Source organism: Pelmatolapia mariae, linkage group LG22, assembly GCF_036321145.2.
Source record: "Pelmatolapia mariae isolate MD_Pm_ZW linkage group LG22, Pm_UMD_F_2, whole genome shotgun sequence".
Classification (NCBI taxonomy): domain Eukaryota; kingdom Metazoa; phylum Chordata; class Actinopteri; order Cichliformes; family Cichlidae; genus Pelmatolapia; species Pelmatolapia mariae.
In genome coordinates this window covers 19,414,536-19,432,210 of record NC_086245.2, presented here as the reverse complement: position 1 = coordinate 19,432,210, position 17,675 = coordinate 19,414,536, and the positions used below count along the sequence as shown (strand labels likewise).

The window sequence follows — 17,675 nt, the reverse complement described above, 5'->3', positions numbered from 1 at the left end:
TTCCCTATGAGGGAAGACTTTTATTAGCAAACACACAGGCTGGCTTTGGAGGATGACCTTCAGGGCACATACACACACAAACAGACACACAAACACACACACAGAGGCATGTTCATGTGGTAACAAAGGGTTTGTGTCCCAAGGGTAGAAGAGACGAGCAGAAGTGTAGAAAAATAAGAGGTGGTTTGGAGGGGTAGGAGAGAGCCAAAGTCTGGATTATCACATACACACACATCTATATGGAGAGGGGTGTGCCTTCAGTATTTTACAGGAAGTAAATTTTGTGTGTGTGTGTGTGTGTGTTTGTATTTGTACATGGGTGCAGGTGAGTAATGGGATACGAGTCCTTAGACGATTTTGTTCTCCAGCAAGGCGATCCTCTTCGACATGCTCTCTAGTAAGATTCTGTCAAGGAGAGAAACTGTGAAGGCAGTCAATAAATCAGACAGTGCGAAAACAACTTTAACACACTCCCTCCCAAAATAATATTCTCAGACAGTGTCACCTGTCATAAAGGATATGTTTTTTTGTTAGAGCCTGTAGGGCAGCTTCAACTTTCTTTTGGAACTTTACAAGGGAGTCGCACTCACAAGGGTCATCTGTGGAGCCAAGAACACACAGGTTGAAGATTTGTGTGATTTGTGAAGGATAACAACTCATTTCTTTTAAACTTCTCACCATCACAGACGTTAATCTGTAGCTTCTTGGCAATCTGGCTCATGGCCTTGAAATCGGCAGTGTAGAAGTAGTGCTCTCCGGTTGGCTCAGAGGCAATCTCTTTCAGCTCGTCCTCAACTGCATTGCCCACTCCGACAGCATACATTTTAAAGCCTGCAATGAACACACTCGTTCCTTCATCTGATTCACATAAGAATATATTTTTAGTCTGCTTTAGACGTAACCTTCCCGCTCCCTCTAACCGTTTTCCTTGGCCTTCTTGGCAGCATCTCCGATGTAGTCCTGACTGCGCCCATCGGTGAAGACGATGCCCACCTTTGTGACTCCAGGCCGGGCACCCTGACCAAAGCTGAAGCTGTTTTCTACCAGATAACGGAGAGCCTGGCCTGTCATGGTTCCCCTCTCCAGGTAGGCCATCTTTTTCACAGCTTCTTTGAGGTCCTTCTTGTTGTTGTAGCGGCCCAAGGGAAACTCCTGCGGTGGAGCAGAATCAGGATGATGATGAGGGTGGAAGTGAAAATGCTTACTCTAATATAAAAAAAAGAAAAAAACTGACTCATACCTGTTTGACTGTGCTGGAGTACTGCACCAGTCCGACATGAGCCTTGCTTTCACTGACGTCCAGTTTGTCGATGATCTGGTTGATCCATTTCTTGACCAGCTCAAAGTTCTCAGGACGCACGCTCTTAGAGCCATCGATCAGAAACACAACGTCTGTTGCGGAGTTGCTGCAAGCTGGTGAAAAACAAAGCATACAAACACGGACACACACAGGGCATGTTAATGTCAGAGCATATTTATCATACTTGGACACATACCTTCAGAGACAAACACCCACTCACCACTGCAGCTACGACCATTGTCCATGAGGGTAAAACCTTCTCTGCAGGCACACTTGTATGATCCTGGGGTGCTGATGCATACCTGCTCACAGTCATGATCCCCAGTGGCACACAGGTCAGACACTAGGTCTTCTTACATGCACAACACACACACACACACACACATACATAAGAGGGGGCAGGCGGGTAGGGTTAGAGGGAGAAATAAAACTATGTCAGTTTGAAAATGGGAAATTCTAGCATTGATTTTTTTTAATGATCCACTGTGACCTGCAGTTGACCTGAACAGGTTTGAATATATGTAGATAATGCAAAAATCCAGTGGAGCCTTAAAGCAAAAGGAGGAAAAGATCGGAGCAGCCTTAAGCTAATAAAATCCAGTTTTCTGGAGGATTTTTTAACGTGATGCACAGGCTCCTCCTTAACACTATGATAATGCTGCTCTCATCATCTGCACGTGCAGCGATGCTGGCTGCCGCAAAGCGAGAAGCAGACAGCAGTCGAAGCTGCCGCAGACTGGGAGCGCCGAAGGGCATCACTAATTAGAGGCTTAATGATTGGCACTAATGGATCGGTAATTACAGATAGATCAGTCTCGCCTCTCGGTTATGTGAGAGTTGACTGAAGAACAGGACTAAATCTCGTTCCAAAAGGTTGTTTCTACCCTAATGCCCTCGTGCTGTGGGGAATTTTAAATGAGTTTGAAGGACTGAATGAATACATTGTAATCTTGTCGAGGACGAGCAGAGGACAAAAGGGAGAGAAGAATAAATTGGAATGAAAAGGATGACAGTCCAGACACCTTACCCTCAGTACAGGGGAGCAGCAGACAGCTCTCTCCACAGGAATGAAGGTGTGCATATAATGAATCCCTCTTTCTTGCTGCTGTATCTATACCTCCTACAGTACATCTCTAATCCTTCTCTCATCTCTTCCTTCTCCCCCTCTTACCACAAAAGGCCTCCTGGAACTTCTTGGTGAGCTTCTCGATAACGCTGTAGCTCTCCACATAGTCCACATGGTCATCCAGAGGATCGCTGGCCATCTGCCTCAGAGTGTTCATGTCCACGCGTCCCACACCGATGGCAAAAATCTCAATGCTGGCGTCTCGTGCACGTTGAGCTATATCCTTTACATTGTCCTGGGGACGCCCGTCTGTCACAATAATGGCAACCTGTGACAGTGAGGGTTCAAAATAGATTACAAAGTTACCACTGGGGTTATGGAAGAGGTGAATTTCATGTGCAAACGCATCTAAACGTGTGGCAGACCTTGCCGACGTCAGAAGATTTTGCACGAGCGCCCTCAGCCTCACTGAAGGCAACATTCATTGCAAACTGGATGGCCAGGCCAGTCATGGTTCCGGTGGACAGCGGCTCAATTTTGGTCACAGCCTTGATCAGCCCGGCTTTGGTGCGGTGGGTCTTCAGAGACACCTACAGTTCCACAACAGCGCAGTGAGTGAGATCGAAATGAGAGAAAACAAATCAGAAATGTCTGAAATCGTTTTTTAAACTTTATCCAAACCTCATTCTTAACGCGGCTGGCATAGTTGACAACTCCCACACGAGTGGCGCTGGGTCCAACATTCAGCCCCTCGATGACTTTTGCCAGGAAGACTTTAACTTGCTCAAACTCTGAGGGGCGAACACTGCGACTGCTGTCGATGATGAACACGAGGTCGGTGGGACGGGCTTTGCACAAACCTGCCGCTACACGTGAAGAGAAAAGCAACTCGGATGTCACCGTAATCTCATATTCATTTTATAGAGTTATAAATTATTCCTCATTCCATCATTCCTCATGATGATGGATGGAGATCATGAAAGTCAGGGGAGATGTGGGTGGAGCACGGAGAGAAGGGCTGTTGAGAGGAAAAGGGGAGGGCAGAGGTGATGGAGAGTGGTGAGCTGTATATGAGAGGAAGGACTGGAAACAGGACGCACAGAGGCAGCAAGGGTGGAGAGAGGGAAAGGTGAAAGTACTGCGATGGAGAGAGGACACAAAAAGAGCCATTGACCCGCTTTAAGTATTTTCAGAAAGCTTGTTGGGTATCTCTTGCATGAATATATCAATAATTAATCCATAATTAGATTCCACCAAGAAAAGCCGTGAGATGTGGTTACATTTTCACACAAAAAACATGGACTTTGACAGATTTTTTTAGAAAAGGTGTGATGAAATTAAGCTTTGCTACAGTGATACAGCTGGTGGCCCGTAGCATTTTCAGTGTAAACGCGGGCATTTTGGCATCATTAAGCGAACTGCAGCCTCCAGGGTCTACTGAATATCACTGATCTCCCTCCTCGCCCTTCACCTCTCTCCCTCCCTCCTCCCCCTTCTCCTTCTGTACACCTCCTCTCAATCTTTGACATGCAAGAAACAGCAACAGCCACACTCCATCCTAAACAAAACAATTATGCAAAATGTGCTTATACAATTTAACCACTTGAAAGAACATCATAACCCCTTTTTTTCAGGTGGCAGAGCACGTCATCTACTAATTGGGAGGTTGGTGGTTCGATCCTAGGCTGCTCCAGTCTGCATGCCAAATGTCCTCGGGCACAATACCAACCCCAAGTTGCTCTCTAGTGTATCCATCAGAGTGTGAATGAGTGTGAATGAATAGAAAGCATTTAAAAAAGTGCTTGTATGAATGGGTGAATGAGGAGAGTTGAGTTGCATAAAGTGCTTTGAGTGCTCAAGTAGAGTAGAAAAGTGCTATAAGAACCAGTCCATTTACCTTTTCTCCCAGTCCCTTACTTATCATTCTTAAATGGCTATGTTATATACAGAAAGTTAGTGTCCACAAAGAAAATATGAATAAAAAGCCTATCTTTTTCCTTTTTTCCCCCCAAAATGTATGATGGTACAGCATCTCATCCAGCCTATTCACACACATCACACAAAAAGATTCTAACCACTCAAAAATAAAAAGTTATGTCCTTCACCTAAAAGGCAAACTGATGATCAGAGCAATATTTCTCACCTGTTGAGACCAGACTAATGCTCGCTTTTTAAAAGCTGTGTGAGGTTTTTCTGCTCTATGAGTTCAGTTTTGTGACGATAAAAGGCAAATGGGTGTTAGAAGCAAAGCATCACACAATCAACAGGAGTTAAGACTCAGGCTTTAGGGGTTAAAGGTCATTATTCTTACCCATGGCAGCGGCTGTGCGAAGGTCTAAGTTAGCTTGGGCTCCTATTAGGCCAAGCAACAGCAGGAACAACGGCTGGTTGGGCATCATGGTGACAAAGGCGGGGGGTCCGAGCGTGGCCGCAGACGGTCCTAGAGTTGGGAAGCAGAAAAGAAAGCGAAGCGGAGCTCCAAGCGATGGGCACGGCCACAAAGTGAGACCAAGCGACTCTGAGCTGCAGGTTATCAATGCACGAGCTTCACACACTCAGCCCACAGACAGCCCCCCTCTAAAGCTGCAGTGTGTGCACGGATGAGTGTGCGTCTGTGGGAAAGAGAAGGAAATACCTGCTCTGGGAGGACCTAAAACGGTGGGCAGGGAAAGACAAACACACCTTGATATGGTTAGGATGGACAGGTAAGTGTGTATGTGAAGGTGGTAAATTTTTGTTGTGTGTGCGCACCGGTCCCCCAGTGGGTTACAGTATGTGCGTGTCTGGCTGGGGGTACAGGAGCGGCTGGGGTTTGGTGCCGAGCGCGTGCCAGTGCTGCTGCCCCAGGTTGGATTTGGCCAAAGCTCAAATAAACACCGACATGAATTCCTCTTTTCTATCCGTGTTCCCTCGTATAGCAAACACACATTTATGGTGCGGAAGTGAAGCAGAGCCGCCATACACAGCCTACAGTGTTCCTGCTGCTCTACACGTTGAGCTGTGTGTGTGTGTGTGTGTGTGTGTGTGTGTGCACGCATTTTTCTATAAATTTTAAATTGTAAGTATACAATCCATTTCCTGGTTTCTGAGTTTCAGTACAGTGTCATTCTCAATCTCCTTGCTTCACATTTTTAAACCCTTTTGAAGCTTTTTTACCTTCAAATCAGTTTTATAATAAGACAGATCAAACACACACACACACACACACACACACACACACACAATGAGAGTAAAGGTAAATCAGATTTCCTTTTTTCATCATCTTCTCCTGAACTTCTCCAGTATATACTCTCCACTGTATGACAGGCAGCAGGGCCCCATTGGAGTAAACACAGCAGCAAAACACACTTTCATCAATAAGTTCACATACACATCTTTAATTTTGCTATAGAGTCCACACAAACACACTCAACAGAGACCCCTCTTTTCCCCACACACAAGCAGACATTCCTCTGAACCCCCACCCACCCCCTTCCTCCTCCACACACACTCACTGAACAAGCCGCAATTGAGGAGGAGGTCTGTGAGGGGAAGAGGAGTCGGGCTCTGGCTGTACAGTAACCAGTTAGTCAGATTTCCAAGTGAACATGCTGCAAAACCAACTGAACAGGGAGTGTGTGTGTGTGTGTGTGTGTGTGTGTGTGTGTGTGTGTGTGTGTGTGTGTGTGTGTGTGTGTGTGTGTGTGTGTAATGGTGGTGAAACATTAGATTAAAAAGAGAAGAGATGTTATTCCTGGACAGTGTGTCATCTCTGGAAATGGTCAGTTTGGCTCATAAGAGAAGATACATCACACATGCACAGCATTATGTACTAACACACACACACACACAGAGAGACACAGGTTATGTAACACTGTCTACCGGCAGGCTGGGCAAACATAAGCAGGTAGCTGAAAGAACCAGACCTGCATTTGAGAACTAATCTGCTCAAAAACATTACAGGAATATTCGGTCATCGCAGTAAAACACAAAGTCAGCAAAACTTCAGGGATATCAGTCTGTTCATTTAAGGAAGTGAAAACCACTGTGAATCTATTTCACTTGTTTTGGTGCAAATTAAAGTGCTAACAGGGACAAGAATAAGACAGATAGAGGAGAAGAATTGGACAGGGAGGCGTAGAAGGATATAAACCCAGCAGTAGCACCAGTGTCTGCTCCTTTGAGCAATAAACTGGAGGAACACTGAAAGAAACAGAGTCCATGAAGGTGTCACAAGGGCACAACGATTATATTGCTCGGATCTCAGCACTGTGCAATTGAACTGGCAGGTCCACCACTGGCACCCTGTTCTCTTCACAGGTTTACACTGAGCACCTGTGACAGGTGTGAACAAATCTGCAACATCATGACCAGTTTGGGAGTGGCTCAGTGATCATCTGAGGAGACATATTCCACAGACGTTCTACAGACAGGCCAGTCAAAGTTAACCTGACTAGGTTAGCTTAGGTTTGGTCAGAGGCATGCACGGGTACCCTGCTGGAGGTCATTTTGTAAGGCTCAGGCAGTGCTCCTCCTCCTGTTCCTCCACACACAAAGGAGCAGATAGTAGTCCTGCTCCTGGGCTGATGTCCTTCAACAGCCCTGTTCAGTTCTCCTTGTGTAACCCTTATCATCCTGTGTTGACGCACGACTTTAGTCACACAGATATCGAGCAGAACAGCTCAAATACGGAAAAATGATTTAAAAAACTGCAGAGCAGATCTTACTTAATGACAGTAGAGTAGGACTGTGAATGCCAGTTAACTAGGTTACTTTTTCCCTAATCTTTGGCTAATTATTAGTTTAGAAAAATTTTAAGTGCCACCTTTAAAAAGCTGGTTTTGTTTGACTGAGAAAAAAGTCATTCAACAACAATTTAGGATAAATATTTTAATCCAATTTTATATCCAGGGCAAATTTGTTGTGGTCTTCTGTGCCTTTAGGTGTTGGCCTGATTTCTCTCTGTTCTCCGCCCTTTGGTCTAGCTTCTCTTTATCGTGTGGGTGTGTGATTGTTTCACTAACTGTGCTTCCTCCTCCTGGCTCTTCTCTGCACTTGTTATCAGATTGTTAACATACTGTGGTAGTAATATAGTGTGGTAGAGCTGCTTAGGTGTTTTAATGGTCCCCTGTTACCAATCCTTGAATCTATACTCAAATGCCTTGTCCTTCTTTATCCTAGAAAACTTACCTGCCTGTGTCATTCGCTGCCCGCCTACTGGAGGAAAACACCCCAGCAAAAGAGAGAGACTGAGCTGAGTTATCAGTTGTTGTTTTTTTAATCACACACCTTTTTTGACTTAGAGCTGAGCACTCTACCTGTGAGTCCTTCTTATTAAGCAACAACAAACTTAATCCGGTTTATCAAGCAAATCAGAGTGTTTGAGGTCAGGAGTCTTAATTGAGTGTGCAAATAAACAGGTGTGAATCAGGGAGTGAATGGCGGCATTAAAAAAAATATTTTTAACGCATCCGGTGTGTAGAGACCTTTAGATCTTAATGAATTAGAGGGAATGGAGGGGTTTGAAGCATGTGTAGTAGTTGCTATGCATTTAAACACTGTAGTTTCCACTTTAGTACAATTACAGAAGATCCAGTCAGCAGTGAGCATCTATGCCAGATACCTGCAATTAGGCCATTAACCATCCTTAGAACTGGAAATTATGGTACAGCTCCACCAGCACATTTAATTTCATTGGCTGCTGGATTGTTCAGTGTTATTTAATGATCTGTGTACAAAACACAAGGACTGCCAGATTATTTACTAGACAATAGTAGGTTTATCATCTAAAACGCAGAGGGTGGGGAAAATCTGTCACCATCATACTGTGAAACACTGAAACCTGAAGTTACACTGGTCATGATGGATTGACTAACCAGCTCATTGCCCTGTTACAGTCAGTATTGCCAGGACTCAATACTACACCTACACCTCAGCCTTAGCTCTCGACCAACCCTAAAGTCATTAGTTATGGTAAAAATGCCATCAAAGCGGGACACAAGCAAACCAATACTGGGAAAGTGTGTGTGTGTGTGTGTGTGTGTGTGTGTGTGTGTGTGTGTGTGTGTGTGTGTGTGTGTGTGTGTGTGTGTGTGTGTGTGTGTGTGTGTGTGTGTACGGGTTCGTACTATCCTGGTGGGGACCAAAATCTGACTTTTACTATCCTGGTGGGGACTTTCTGCACCGTGGGGACCAAAATCCAGGTCCCCTCGGGGTTGAAAGCAATTTTCACACTCAAAATGCGGTTTTACTGTCAGGGTTACAATTAGGTTATGGTTAGGTTTAGGGTAAGGGTTAGGGTTAGGCATTCATTTTTAATGGTTAGGGTTAGGGTAAGGGGCTAGGGAAAGCATTATGTCAATGGGATGTCCCCACGAGGATAGCAAACCAGACATGTGTGTGTGTGTGTGTGTGTGTGTCACATGTGACCTTGAGCTTCATTTGGGTGAAGATCCATTGGTCAATCATTGTTGGTAAGTTTGATTCTGACCAATTCTGCAGGAAAAATAAGAGCTCTTGTGAACTGCAGAGAGACAGATGGATGTCTGATGCCTCACCATGGCATGAGCTCATCAGTCAGCCGAATGAGCCCTGGAGTCCTGGAGTTATTGCCTGGTATTTATGGTAAACAGCCTGGTTTTGTTGGCATTACAGAGGCGTTTGGGTTCAGTGTCTTGCACAAGGACATTTTGGGATGCGGACAGGAAAAGCCGGGATCAACCACTGACCTTCCGATTAGTAGAAGTTCCCCTCTACCACCCAAGTCAAAGCTGCTCTATGAGATTATGAAACCTTTGGAAAAATAGTATTTTTAAGCACTAATCCATTAAAAAAATAAAAATAATAATGATCAGTATTCATTCATTGGACACCCACAATCAGCTCAAACTACACAGTTATATAAGGTTTTCCTTTTTCCAACCCATCCGTTTACCTTCTTGTAGCAAAATAGAAATCTAATATTAAGACACAATGTATTTGCTTTTTTCCCAAAAAGGGAAACGTTCCTGTAAGTTAATTTTTTTCTCTGCCAACCATTTCAAGGTGCTCGGTTTAGAAAACTATCATCACAATAGTACTGCCAGACCCGGGGAGTGCATGGAAAGAAGTGTAAAACAAACACATTCCTCCGTCTCAGCCTCACTGCGTGCCATTAAGCATTTTCATAAGGCAACACACAAATAATGCCACTTTTAGTGGAAATATTTACTATCAACAAGGTTAACTGAGATATTTTATCGCTGTCAAATCTGGACCTTCCACTGTTTGTCCTCGTTTTTAAAACCACGCTTGAATACACAAATCTATTTATTTTATCCAATAGGGTGTTGTTTTCCTGAGCAACTCTCCCTCGTGTCCCATCTTCTTCCAATTCCAACAAAGTCTGTTTGTCGTATCTTCTAAAAACAAACGAAAAAATCAACAGTTTAATGCTATTTGAACCAGGCGACTGGAGGAACTCCAAACTGTGTCTCGGTTTTGTTCTACAACCAACATCATTACTTTCAATCTGTTATATCAATAAACTTTATCCACCAATATCAATAAACTCCATTACTTGATCTGACCGAGCAGTGTGGGGTTTTCTTTTACTTTTTAACCGTCAGTCGGTGTGTGTGGACGCATACTGTCACAGCTTTTGGAAAGAGTGGGAGGATTTAATGTTTGACCACATCCATAAATATTGAAACAAGTTGCCTTTCTTCAAATCTCAGAATACTGAGAAAATATTGACACGGTGGGATCGGGCTGGAGAGAAGCATCCCATACCTGTGCTCACACACGTATGCACATATATGCACACGCACACACACACACACACAGTCGTGCCCCTCCAGCTGTGCTCTGAGCGCTCTCTGTTCACACGAGGGAAGTCCTGGAAAAAATAACTACAGAGTAACCTGACATGAAGCGCTCCTCAGTCACATGTGTAAGCTCAGTGATACATGAAGGACTCTGAAATTATGTAAATAGCGCGAGTACTACGCAAAAAAAGAGCCAATCAGTATCAGACTTCAGCCCGAGTAAAAACATTTCTTCAGTGAGTTTGAAGAGAGCCCTCACTTCTTCACAAAATAAAGTTCTGTGCGTGCCTTGTTATGCAAGAAATTTTTGCACTGCAAATGAAGTTTTTGGGAATGTGTGCGCGAGTGTGTGTGTGTTTATGCTGCTCGTCTCCTGCCAACAGTAACAGCTCAGTAGCCAGTGAGCAGGAAGAGAGGTTCATTAAAAACCAAATACAGAGCTTACATAACCAACAGTTCTGTTCATCCCAGAACCCCCTCCCCGTGCTACAAACACACTTCTCCTTCATCCCCATCTTCTTTCCCTCCCACGCCTACTGGCAGAGCCCACCCATCATCCTCTTCTCCTCCCATAGCAACAGCTCATCTCAGCTCTCCTCCCTTGTTCCTAGACCAGCAGATTGCCTCAGTCCCTCCATCTCCCCTGTCCTTTATCTGCTCCCTCAGTCCCTGCCACCTCCTCTTTGCTCTCATCATATCTCCTTCTCTTACTCCCACACCATTCCAAGCTGTACTTCAAACTTTACAAACAGCGGGAGTACGAACCAGGAATATTAACTAGAGTTAAAACAGGAAACCTTTGATTTTACAGAGAGCAAGAAAATGTCACATTGCTCCCAAACGTCTTTTTTAGTCTCAGGAAAAAGCCTTCAGCTCTTTCAGAGGTGGGGTTTCATATAGGGATTTGGTTTCCACAAGCCTCTGTTACTCACTTGCATACTAAAGATAAACGCTGTGCAAGTGCAGTAAGTGTGAGAACACAGCAGATGGCAACACAGATTAAGGCTTTGGGCTGTATTAGTAATTGTCTGGAGTAACTCTGCTCTAAAATCCACTGTCGTGATCTTCCTCCATCAGATTACAGACTGTCAGTCAAACCCACTCTCCTCCCCAGCAGAGGAACATCTGAAAAACTGCATGTTTAATGCTACAGATACTGGCACGTGGTTGTCTCACACTAAAAACCACCAACCTAGGATTAAATCAAGCATGAATCAAACCTGACAAAAACCCCTCATTTAAATTAGAGGATCCCAAAACGAGGGACGTGAACATGCTGGACCACACGAATATAATCAGCTTTCACCACCTGTCCTCTTCTGATATGAAACTTTAGATCAAAATCTCACTGTTTTAACACAGTGGCGAAAATCCAGCGTGCAAAACAGGATTGATCTAAAATTAGCAGCATCACTGGGAACAGTTTAGAAGTGCACGGGGAGAAAACCTTGAAGGGGAGATCCACCAGTCTAAAATTAAGCCATGACCTTCATCTTGATGGCCAGAGTTGTGGACCATTATGATCACATCTCGTATTATCTGTTTATAAATCAGCTTCTACTTATGGGTGACCACAGCAGGACTGAATTGTTAACAAATTCTTTATCCAGTTTAACCGAATCACAGAAACATTGGAACCAGAAACATTTTGAAGCCCTAACATTCAGAAACAAGAAAGCAACAGGACTACATATATATTTATAACTTACTTATAACTTTAAGGATATTATAGTATATTTGTGTCTTTATTGAACAGTGGTGTGTGTGTGTGTGTGTGGGGGGGGGGGGGGGGGGGGTTGTTCCTCTGAAATGTAGCAGGTTACATTTGTGCAACATTTCCATCACCATATTTTAGCAGAACATGTGACTTAAGCCCAGACTTGAATGTCCCTGATTAATTCTTTAGCCAATTTAAAAAAAAAAAAAATACAGACTCAGTGATGTTATTTTTCAGTGTAGTGTTTCTTCACATCTCGTTCTGATTTCTAAACTGGTACCAAGATATCTTTTCTGAGGTACCTGAAATAAGCTACAATTTGAGCAAAAACAAACTGTCTTAAAAGGGACATCAAAAGACAAAAACAAAATATGCTTCAATTGTTGTTTTATATTATAAAAGCAAGTTAAATGCAGAAATAAATGATTAACAGCGCAATGAGCATTTATTGTAGCCAGCAAACTACAGCCTGGTGGCTTTCACATTTCGGCTGAGAACATCCTAATAGTAACAAAAACAGGAAATTTAGAAATTCACACACATTATATTTACATAGACAGTTGAAACACATGCACACATGCTCACACACACTTAAAGTCAAAAATGTATGGGAGAAAAGTCGCAGTGGAAGTGGCTGTGGATCTCTCTAGGACTGTCATACTCAATTTTGACACAAGAGGGCACTGCAGGGCTTTCTGGAGAGCCTGCGTTGACCTGTGAGGGCATTAGCAATGACTCCCTGGCTGGAGTATCCTCCACCCTGAGGCAAGAGGGCCGCAGCGTTGACACAGGTGGCAGGACGGTGGCAGTGCTGGTGGTGCTGCTTGTGAAAGTCTGGTTGAGTGAAGGATGCTGGGAATTTGCATGCAAGGACTCCTGGTCCTCCCCAGGGAAGAACGAAGGAAGAGGGAGGGTGGTGGAAGAGGTAGGCTGGTGCTCTCGACCAGGTCCCAAGCTGCCAGGGTAAGCAGGAGGGCACTGAGTACGCTGGTGCATGGCTGGCTGACTGCACATGTTGCCCCATGGGTAAGACTGGTACGCTGTAATCCCAGCTGGATGGAAAACACATGCAGATCCAAACAGACTGAAAATTCAGCTTCAGTGGCAGTAATTGAAACCTCAAACACTTCACCTGTCATAAGACTAAGAATGCCAAGAGCATCTGCATACCATTTAATTCTAATGTTTTTCCTGTGCCCTCAACATGACTCCCTTTTGTCTTATTAATCAATGCTGACCTATACATTTCCTTATTAAATAACCGTGTAATTTAAACATCCAACTACAAAGCTTCTGATCTTTCTAATTTGAACCACTGACTGAATGGTGACTAAAGCTGATGATATGACAGTGATGAGAGCAATGTATAATACAAGATTAAAAATAATTATTGAAAAACTCTGAATCCTTGTTCAATGATGGTGCAAACATCTGTTTACATAGAAAGCACCAAGTCAAACTTTCTTTTGACTTCTGGGTTAGTTTACACTGATGTAGGGTGTATAGTTTTTACTTTCCATTTGATCCTATAGGATCTTTTGTCAGGGTAAAATTTCATATTTTTTCCAATACATAAATTCATGCAATCTCATTTTAACCCAGTGACTCACCGTGGTGACCAGATGACTGCAGTAGGATTTGACCTGCACTCTGGGACTGAAAGTAGGCATGACCCGTGGTGGAATAGGTCACCACTCCTGTCGAGTTTCCTCCAGGGCCAAAAGTCAAGTAGGAAGTAGGATTAGACTCTGGAGGGTTAGGGGTGAGGTAGGGGGATGGTGTGAGGTAGGTCATGCGGGGCAGAGATGCTTGAGGTTGGAGCTGAGGCTGGCTGGTGGGGTAGGAGGTCTGGAGCTGGTAAGACAAAGTGTTGCTCTGCTGGCTAGACGTCAGGTAGTCCAAGTCAAAGAGCAAACTGAGGACAACGCAAACAAGAATTTAGTCACAAACACGAACATCTTTGATTATTGCTCCATCTGTAGGTTGTGGTTGCTCTTATAACTTCTAGTGATATCGAGCCAGACAGACAATCAGAGTTTTATTCTCAGGTCTCACATTATTTATGTGAGGTTTCTGTCACTATCTCTATGCAGTGCATCTGCGTTACTGAACATGCACAGATACTGCCAACCGTATTAAAAAATAAACGTATTTTTGTACAAAGTAGAAGTTTTAGTGCTGTCACACATGTATAGTCATACAACCATAATTGTATAAGAACAAAGTGACTAAGTGCAATCTCTCACAGCATATTTTAGCTAAAACTGACTCCCTGCTACTACAGACGCTGTGTGAGCCATCACTACATCAGTATTTCACAGATTTCCTCTCTGCCTACTCTGTCCTGCTGTCAGCTCTTCTACTCATCCATATTTGAAGCATCCTCTAGTATTCATGTCACAGTTTGCTGCAAGTGGAGCTGACCTGGTGTCAGTCGGCAGAGACTGGGTCTCACGGTGGGCCAAGGTAGAGCCACCCTCCAGAGCATCCAGGAAGAGGGGTGGGGTGTGGGCTGGTGTGTTGAGGAAAGGGGGAGTGGGGTTTGCAGAGTTAAAGGTCGTGGTGAAAAGAGGAAGGCTGGCTCGCCGCAGAGGGGGAGGGCTCTGCATGGGACGGGGGGGATACTCCACCAAACCCTCCTGAGACGAAAGCTGGTTCTGGCCTGTATCCCTCACTCTGCTTTCACCTAACAGATAAAAACCAAGCAATTACAAAGCAAGATTAGACAGAGATACGGTAGTTTGGTTTCTATGTAATTTTACTATCTCAACCTGCAGTGTGAAGGTTCGCTGAGCTGAACAAAGATTTCATTCTTCTGTAAACACTTCCTCATATGTAGGAAAATCCGTTAAAAACCTATGTTTGTAATGCCATAAAAGCCACAAATTTTATTGAGGTCAAATTTGCAGCTACTTTACATAACCGACCCTACAACTGAAAGAGTTTTGGTGGACAAGCTTTGTCCAACTCTCTTCCAGTGGCTTAGTTATTTTTACTTTTAAAAATAACTAATGTTAACAGAGGGTCCTAAGCAAATGTAACGAAACTTTTCAGCCATGATGGAGGTGGGGTGACTGCATCGCTGCTTGATCATCCAGACATCAAAGAATTTAAGCTGGTCCGGTTTGAGATCATTTCCTTTGGGATTAATAAAGTATTCTGATTGTAATCATTCATCAGGGCCTCACAAAGGAATGATAATTCAGGTTGAAGGGAAACTTAATCCCAAATCCAAGTTTACATATTTTCCTCTGACCTTTAAACTTATTTAACCATCTAGATTGTTTTGTTGTGAGGTTTCCCTTTTCATCAATGGAACGAAATGGCCTTCACATTGCAGGGCTCTAAGAAAACAAAAAAACTTAACGGCTTTAGTTTTGTTTGATTAAACAGACAAAGTAAAAATTCAAAAACCTTGTTATGAGCAGTTTTATGTAGGACCTATTTTCTTTCCAATGCTACTTTCAGCTGTTCACTTATACACAAGGGCTCGCCACAGTGGGAAGGTGTGCATGTTTGATTTGGCAGATTCATGCAATCCCAAAGGGATTGCATGATCGCTTATTAGGCAAATGTGTAATAATGCGCAAAACAAAAGGGCACAGAGCTTGCTAACATCATAGCTCAGCTGAAGGGTGATGCGATCTTTAACACCTTTGTATGCCATTTTGAATTTGGGTTGAGTCGTTTATTTTAATAAGATAAACAGAATTCCTCACAGACAGACTGAATGCTCATCAAGCTAATGCATTAAAAGCAGGGTGTCGTAAAATGTGCATGTGTAGATTTTCACACCTGGGCTGCTGAGGCTGGACAACAGGCCGCCGTGGGAGGGTGGGCTCTGAGTGGTTATGGTGGGGAATGAAGGTGGCACAGGGGCAAGCTGGGGTAGCTTGGGAGCATAATAACGAGACAAAGAGGGTGCTCCCTTACTAAAACAAAGACAAAGAACAAAAATGCACTTAAGCATGAATCAAATCAAAGTACAGAGATAAAAATCTAGAGAGGTTGGGGGGGGGTTCCTTCTGGACTTCTTTAGGTTTGTGAAGATAATTCACTCTCATCCAAGAGGCTTCTTCAGTTCTAAAAACAAAAGACGGAGAGTCCCAGGTATTTAACGCCTAGTGGGGGCTTTGGAAGTGGTCCTGAGGGTCATTGACCCATTATTAACCCAGAGCTTCTCAACATGAGCCAAGGTGTGAGGAAAAAAAAAAAGACCGTGGGTTATTACCATCACCGGGGGTTAAGGGTAAAGTCACTGAGAGGGCTTGCCCAACCTCATTCATGTGACCTTAATGGCTCAGCTGAGGCAGGGTTTGAATCAGCACTAAAGTACCTGACTACACTGAGTAAAGACTGCACTGCAACAACACTTTCAGCACCTACTCGGCTCCGTTTCGAAGTGATCTGAGCCTATCCAAAAATGTGATTTCAACAGACGTAACTCAGTCACGAGAGCAACTTAATCACAAAAATCAAAACTACCATTTCTGAAAGCCGAAAACGAGGGAAATCCCCCCCCCCAAAAAAAAGCCACACACAGAGCAGCAGGCACACCATCGTCTCGACGTTCTCCATTGTTGTGTCGCATACAAATGACGTCACATCAACGATGGTTGTTCACAGTGGATGTGGATTCAATTCTGGTTTATTTATATAGTGCCAAATCACAGCAGTTAGCTTGAGGCACTTTACTTTGTAAAGTAAAGGCCCTACAATAATGCAGAGAAAGCAATCAGACGACACCCTAGGAGCGAGAAACAGCAAGAAGGAAAAAACTCCCTTTTAACCGAAGAACCCTTTGCAAGAACAAATGACCTCTTTTACTTCTCTCCCAAACCATCTTGTCTTCTTAGTCCAAAATGTGAGCACTGGCATCGTCAAAAGAGTGACCTTTATTCTTTAAGTGTACAGCCTTCAAACCTAAAGAAGTCCATCTACCTTATTTTTTTCAGTCTCTCTAGACTACCATGACCTGGATGACTGCAAACCTACACAGACACACAGAAAAGAAACAGAAATACCTGTTGTGAGCCAGTGTGGGCAGAGTGGGATTGATTTGGTGATGTGGACTGTATTCGGCTCTACTCTGTCCGTGTTCCACCTTTGCTGTAACAGCACGTACTTTCCTCCACTTTGCCCTCCGGTTCTGAAACCAGACCTGGGACCCAGAAACATTCAGGGGGAAACAAATAAAAGACTGAGGAGGCCAACAAAAAAGGTAGAAACTGCTTTACAGAGGATGAGATGGGATTTTCAGGAACACAAAGAAAAAAAATGCCAGTAGTACATCTTCATAAGGAAAACATCACAAAATAAGTCTTCAGTAAAATTTCACAGAAGATGAACAGAGTAAGAATCTAACCATAATTCTCTGAGGTGTGACGCCGACTGAAGCAGCAATCACTTTCCTTTTTTCCGCGTCCGGATAGTGATCCTCTTGGAACAGGGTCTCTAAATGCTCTAACTGATCTGTACGCAAGAGTACGTTAGTACACACACACACACACAAATTACAGGGCAACAATTTGCATAGCAGTCAAATGTGAGCACACACAGAGATGTTTCCCCTCACCTGTGCTGTAGAGCGTCCGTGTTTTCTTCTTCGGTGCAGGTGGCAGCAGGCAGCTGCCCACAGACTCTATCCCTGGCAGCAGTGGGAAGCTGAGGGCTCGACCTCGGCCCCTGGCGCTGTAACGGATGGAGCGTCGGGTGGAGTATACCTGCGTTATCTCCATCTGCCATGAAGACACAGTACCTCAGCACAGATGTTCTCAGTCAAATTCAGTAAAATGTTCCAATGTTTTT

At 43.9% G+C, this 17,675-nt stretch overlaps 2 protein-coding genes across 2 annotated transcripts; both read right to left on the bottom strand.

Moving 5' to 3' along the window:
- Positions 1 to 347: 347 nt before the first annotated feature.
- matn1 (matrilin 1) lies at positions 348 to 5,905 on the bottom strand. Its single transcript, XM_065470514.1, has 10 exons — positions 4,678 to 5,905; positions 3,048 to 3,232; positions 2,792 to 2,956; positions 2,472 to 2,694; positions 1,521 to 1,652; positions 1,241 to 1,413; positions 921 to 1,152; positions 679 to 831; positions 506 to 599; positions 348 to 405 (listed from the first exon to the last, which is right to left on the bottom strand). The coding sequence occupies exons 1-10, from the start codon at positions 4,763 to 4,765 to the stop codon at positions 348 to 350; spliced, it is 1,503 nt and encodes a 500-aa protein (XP_065326586.1). The 5' UTR covers positions 4,766 to 5,905.
- Positions 5,906 to 12,308: 6,403 nt separating this feature from the next.
- Positions 12,309 to 15,534, bottom strand: LOC135932819 (homeobox protein NOBOX). Its single transcript, XM_065470501.1, has 4 exons — positions 15,471 to 15,534; positions 14,292 to 14,553; positions 13,478 to 13,782; positions 12,309 to 12,919 (listed from the first exon to the last, which is right to left on the bottom strand). The coding sequence occupies exons 1-4, from the start codon at positions 15,532 to 15,534 to the stop codon at positions 12,465 to 12,467; spliced, it is 1,086 nt and encodes a 361-aa protein (XP_065326573.1). The 3' UTR covers positions 12,309 to 12,464.
- Between the last annotated feature and the right edge of the window lie 2,141 nt (positions 15,535 to 17,675).

Bases quoted from the DNA above. Each gene is read 5' to 3' on its own strand.
- matn1 (XM_065470514.1), bottom strand. From the start codon at position 4,765: ATGATGCCCAACCAGCCGTTGTTCCTGCTGTTGCTTGGCCTAATAGGA. The intron at 2,957-3,047 runs GTTTGGATAAAG...GTGGAACTGTAG, and splicing joins CCAGCCGCGTTAAGAATGAG to GTGTCTCTGAAGACCCACCG. The intron at 600-678 runs GTGAGAAGTTTA...TTGGCTCCACAG, and splicing joins ACAGATTAACGTCTGTGATG to ATGACCCTTGTGAGTGCGAC.
- LOC135932819 (XM_065470501.1), bottom strand. From the start codon at position 15,534: ATGGCATACAAAGGTGTTAAAGATCGCATCACCCTTCAGCTGAGCTAT. The intron at 14,554-15,470 runs GTGCCCTTTTGT...TTTATCTGTTAG, and splicing joins CTATGATGTTAGCAAGCTCT to GTGAAAGCAGAGTGAGGGAT. The intron at 13,783-14,291 runs GTCAGCTCCACT...CGTTGTCCTCAG, and splicing joins TCTCTGCCGACTGACACCAG to TTTGCTCTTTGACTTGGACT.